Here is a 6281-nt window from a genome sequence, read left to right on the forward strand (position 1 = left end):
GTAGCATCTATTGGAGCGACACCTGAAAAATATATCATGACTTAGACAGGCAGTGTACTCCATGATGTATCGTCTAAAGTGATTTATCATTTGTAAACAATTAATTAAAAGAATAAGCTGGAATATCCGGACGAGATAAATGGCACTGCCTGACCAACGTTGATCTCACAACAAGCTCGCATACAACAACAAAGATAAATACAAGTAAAATATCTTTAGAGATACTTCTCTCTTTTATTTATCAATTAAATCCCAATTTTAATAGAATTTCTACACGTAAATGATGTAATTTAGGAAAATATACAAGTTTTCCATTTTATTTCTTAATGGTTTTGAGAAACCAAATAGATATAATTCTTTTCTATAAATAGTAGAGTCATTTTACTATTTAGGGATCCAAAAATTATTCATTCAATAGAGCGCTTACGCTATTAAAATCTCTGTAAAAGCTTTCGAGGAATATCAATAACTTCTTACTTCTTTTCTCACAAGTTAATACAAGTAAAAGAGAAGTAAGTTATTATCACTATCATGAGGTCGAACCTCTATAACAAATTCATGCTCTTATTGCTTAATTAGTATTATTTACTATTTTTTAATTGATTCATTGTTGTTAGCTAAAAACAAGGTCAATAAAAATAATCAACTAACCCTACTAATCAGAACCCTGACTAAGCCTAGAGCCAGGCCAATGAGGTCCTAGTCGGGTGGAAAAAAATCAGATGGTTTCACCCCGTGCACTTTGGAATGAATCTTATTGTGTATCCTAAATTTGATAATCTTTTTATAGCATAACAACACTTGAGATATTTTTTAATTATTATTGAATGAAAAAGAAAATTGAATGTATTGTAGGTCAAATTTAGTATAATATGTAAATTTTTAGTATGAGCTAAATTTTACTTTTTAGAATGTTGTTGGAGTAGGAATTTGTGTTTTTTTTGTTTTTTATGTTTTTTTTTTTTTGAAATGAGTAGGAATTTGTTTTTTAATGTGCTAAAATATAGAAGAAACTACATTTCAGCTCTTTATTGTAAATGCTCTTAAAATTAGGAAACAAATTCATTTATAATTTTCCTACCCTGTAAAGATCGAAATCAATGATTAATAAAAAAATGATTGTTGGACAGTTTTTTTTTTTTTTTTTAATTAAGAAATAATATATATACACAACAACTATCCTAATAATATATACTTGTTGGACTGTATATTATAAGATCAACTTATCACGGACCGACCTGTTATAAAATAAAATTTGAAATGGGAGTTGGATTTGGTCCTATTTAAGTAAAATATAAGACAAGACAAGCAAATATATAAGAGAGAGAGCAGCCACCCCCGAGATTCGCGGGCTGCCTGAGTTTCAAACTGAAATAAGAGGAACAGTTGACTTTCTCATGTGGCTGACGTGGATTTCTTAGGCACTAATCTCATACTTTTATACGGCCTATTGTACTTAACTCGCCCACGTCAGTTCCACGTCAAATATCTCCGTACAATTCTTCATCTTTCTCTATCTTCCGAAAAAAAATATATATTAACGGTATTTTCTCTCTCAAGCATAATTACACACAAAATCATCTCTCTCTCTTTTCATATTCTGTCGTTTTTTCTTTTGGATTTCTTGGAGAGTTTTTTTTTTTTTTTTCTATTTTTGAAAAGTGGAAAATTAGGATTTGTTAATTCGTGGTTAGTAGAAGATGATGTATGAAAAGCAACATGTGCAAATGAGGATGGATTTGATCAGGAATAATAATAAGAGTAGTAGTTTTAGTAATATGAAGAAGGAGGAGAAGAAAACCTCCATAGAAGAAGAGAGATTTGAAATAGTGGATTTCAGTGGCTTGTCTTTAGAGACTCTCCCTAGTCCATCTCTAAATCTTGGAATTGTTTCCAAGCTTGACCTCTCCAACAATAATCTTCAGGTATGTATTAAGATGTAATAATACATATATATATATATATTAATATTTTCATTCCTCACAATCATTTTAACCTCTAATAAAAAATGTTGATTGGTGTAAAACGCTAGACTTTTTCGTCTTACATCTTCAAAATTATATAGTCGGAGTTTTCATTTTCCAGTCAACTCCATGAGAAAGAAACATTTTTTTACCTTTTGAAGAAAGAGTAGAAATAAGATGGGGTTTCGATTTCCGTATCCTTGGTTTCTTTATGGCGCCGTGGCCGTTTACTTTGTTGTTTTTGCACATAAAGAAAATAAATATTAAATTGAAATAGATATACAAGCATAAAGTACAGCCATGTGCCTGCCTTCAAAGAAATTTTTTAATTAATAGTATAACTTCTAATTTTATCTTTGATTTTTATAATTCTGGGCTTTTCTATCTTTTTTCCTTCTTTTCTCAGCTACAAACAAGTCTCAAAACGACATATATAAGTTAAAAAAAATCTGTTATTTTCTTTTCAATTTTAGTTTCAGTCTAGCTATAAAAACTCTATTTATATTTATAACAATTTTCTTTCATCGAGATACATATAATATATACTTTTGTATATATAAGTGATGTGTATGAATGTATATATAATATTTTGATTCTGATGTTCAATATCATATATCAAATCAAATAACAAAACTGTTGTCCAAAAAAATACCAAATCTATTACCGACAGTCTCTCCTTAGTATTATTTCTGGAGAAATAATATCTTTCCTTAATTTTCTCTCCCTAAAATTTGTTTTTTCAAATTTATTAAGTACTTATTTTGTTGTTTAAACTTCTGATTTGCAGATTTGGTAATAATTTATTTATTTTGGCTGGAAGAGATTCCTTTTACATACATATGATCAATCTTTTTCTTTTTTTTTTTTTTTTCTAAAAGATAAAAAGCTTTCCCAATATAATATTTTATGTGGTTTAAATTAATTAATTATTTTTTTTTGCTGCATTTTGTGAAAGTTGTAATATATTCTCCGTTAAAAGGAAAGGAATGTACGATATATGTCTCAAAATTTTATTTACCTATCGTTGTCTTCCTGCGTGTCATACTATAAATACGTATTTGGTTTTATAAATTTAGTTTTTTTGTTTCTTTGTTTTGTCAAAATTAAGATTCCTTGACTTTTATGTCTACTTAACGTACACAAGTCCGATTTGTTTGTCATATATGACATGTTAGCCCATTAATTTTAACCCTTATCACAATCCACTTGTTCAAAACATAACATTTTTTGTTTGTTCACATTTATTAGTTGTTGTAGGCTACTTTTCTAAAGAGCATTGCTATAAGGCACTAATGGTGCTTAGCACTTTCTTAACATGTCACGTTGCGATTAATTAGCGATATTCTTTAAAAATTATTATATTAAACTATTTGGGACCCGATACTTAATTGGACCAATAGCGATACTCACACATAAGAGGGTGCTAAGCAACACTAGTGCCCTTTAGCATTTCTCTTTTCTAAAACATAATTAGCTATACATATAATTAAAAAAAAAAAATTACTCATAATATTGACGAAACACCATAAATATTATAATGGTACTTATATCATTAAATTGAGGATGTCACAATTAAGTACACCAGAAAAATAGTGTTTTTTTTTTCGTTTATATAATTTAAGTAACTAATAATCATTATCTCTTGTATTATCATAATTGCAGATCATACCAGAGTCGTTAATTGCAAGATTATTAAATGTGGTAATATTGGATGTGCACTCGAATCAACTTAGATCACTTCCGAACTCGATTGGTTGTTTGTCCAAGCTAAAGGTTTTGAACGTTTCTGGAAACCTTATTGAATCACTTCCCAAAACTATTGAAAATTGCAGGTTTGTACTTGCTATATATATTCATTATCTCACTATCATCATTAATGCGTATCGTATATATATCAAAACAATTATATATTTTTCTTGGAAATATTAACCACTATTATATTAATTGATAATACATATTGACATCTATATAAATTATTCACATCCGTATATATTAATGTATGATACACAGATAGACACAATATCCATCCACTTTATATGTGACTTGCATGTATTATTTATTTTTTTATTCATTATATATGTGATATTTGTAAGCTGTTATATTCAAATTTTGTATCTTACAAGTCATATAATAGAGGATAATATTGTAATTTAACAGAATGTCATAATTGCTCTTTGACTTATCATATATTTGTATACGGGAATAAATGGGAGATTGATATATAACGATATGGAACAGTAAAGAGCCTGTAATATCTATAGTGACACGCGTGTGCAGTAGGAAATGGGCTCACTTTTGTAGCGGCCGACTAAGACCTTTCAACCGCTCTTTATATAAATACGACTTACGAATTTAATAACTTTATATTTTTAATTCTTTAGTCAAACTTTTCGTGGAGATAGTCTCAACCGTACTAATCATTATATTCAGCCATTCACACACATACATATTGGCTCTCTAAATGTATTAAGATTTTTGTTGGCCTTATATATTATATGTTGAAAAATGTTCACATAATCACATATACATTTTCTTTAAATAAATATCTATATATACCATAATGGTGCCAATTATTCTTGATGTTGACTCACGCTCTCAGGCACGTCAATAACGTTTCAGTATATATATAAGATGAGCCCAGGACGTTATTCCTACACGAGAGATATATAAATGGTAAAAGAACTGCTAATAAGTACTGCAAATAAATAGTAACGAATTAAGGTAATTGTATTTTATATTTTAACGATTATACTTACAATTTTGACCACAAAAAGACGAAAACATTAACTAGCTATTATTTTTTTTAACTAATTTAGCACTCGATCTTCATATTGCTCTATTCATGAATTATTGTATGTGCAAATTTTGCTCAATAATATGCCATTTATAGTGGCAGATTCTCTATTAAGTAAGTAACGTTAATGTAAATTACCATTTTATCAACGCAGAAGCCTAGAAGATCTGAATGCCAACTTCAACCAACTGAGAAAGCTCCCGGACACCATAGGATTCGAGTTAACAAACCTAAAGAAGCTCTCAGTGAACTCCAACAAGCTCGTCTTCCTTCCCTACTCCATAAGCCACCTTACCAACCTCCGTATCCTCGATGCCCGCCTAAACTGTCTTCGCTCCTTACCGGAAGACCTAGAAAACCTAATCAACCTCGAAACCCTTAACGTCAGCCAGAACTTTCAGTACTTGGAAACCCTACCTTACTCGGTTGGCCTCCTCCTCTCACTAGTTGAGCTCGACATCAGCTATAACAAGATCACCTCCTTGCCCGACTCCATCGGCTGCCTACGCAAGCTCCAGACACTCTGTGTTGATGGCAACCCGCTGGTGTCGCCACCCATGGAAGTGTTCGAGCAAGGGCTGCATGCGGTGAAGGAGTACATGAGCGATAGAATGAACAATGGTGGTGCCAGTAATGGGTCTAAGAGTAAGAAATCTTCTTGGGTTGGGCGACTTGTTAAGTATGGGACTTTCAACGGACGATCTCAGAAGACTAGTAGTAGTAGTGGTGCTGGTAGTCGCCATCGTCACAGTCATGATGGAGAAGCGTTCATGCCTGAATATCGGACCATTGATGGCATAGCTTCGCCTAGTTATTTGGGGATGTTCTCTCCACGCCGTCTATTCTCATCTCCTCGTCATTCTTTCAGCAGATAGAGAGAGCTGCATGCATGTGCTATGATAAGTGGCCTGTTTTTCTTTCGTATAATATATCGTTGATGATGAAATTGTACTGTTTTGTGCACGTGTCAACAACATGTTATGAATTGTGCCGAGAGTTCATTATCATTGGGGATATATATATGCTCATGATTATTAGTAGTATTTGGTCATTAGGTTTTTGTGTGTGGTGTTGTTGATATTTCGTGATTATTGTAATAATGGATATTGTTGGATGTTCGTGATGTTCTTTTAAAAATGCTGTTCGTGTGGTTTTGTATATAATCTTCATAACATTCATGAAATCATCAAACTCTGGCGAAGGTGATTGGCATGGAATGATCGTTCATGGTGGGTTATATAAATGCTTTTTTTTTTTAATATTATTATTAGCTTTGGGCGGTTGTTGGTATCGTGTTTTTGTTTACTCTTTTCGGCTCGTTTGGTAAGCCTAATAAAATTGTATTATATATATATTTTTTTTTTGGTAAATCAGAGTAATGCATTACCTCAACACAATTTTTACAAGCTATTAGCATCTTCAAAATAGAAGACCTATATTCTATGTGTGAGTCAACTTCTAATTACACTTTACATCCCAATATTACATGATACCCTTCCCTTTCCCATTTACTATTGTTGTAC

General features: G+C 31.3%; 1 protein-coding gene across 1 annotated transcript; it reads left to right on the forward strand.

Moving 5' to 3' along the window:
* Window positions 1–1566: 1566 nt before the first annotated feature.
* LOC115724426 (plant intracellular Ras-group-related LRR protein 6) lies at window positions 1567–5895 on the forward strand. The gene is made up of 3 exons (XM_030653711.2): window positions 1567–1925; window positions 3627–3796; window positions 4913–5895. Exons 1-3 carry the CDS (start codon window positions 1701–1703, stop codon window positions 5631–5633), a joined length of 1116 nt encoding a protein of 371 aa, XP_030509571.1. The 5' UTR covers window positions 1567–1700; the 3' UTR covers window positions 5634–5895.
* The last annotated feature ends 386 nt before the right edge of the window (window positions 5896–6281 follow it).

Source organism: Cannabis sativa, chromosome 6 (genome assembly GCF_029168945.1).
Source record: "Cannabis sativa cultivar Pink pepper isolate KNU-18-1 chromosome 6, ASM2916894v1, whole genome shotgun sequence".
Lineage (NCBI taxonomy): Eukaryota > Viridiplantae > Streptophyta > Magnoliopsida > Rosales > Cannabaceae > Cannabis > Cannabis sativa.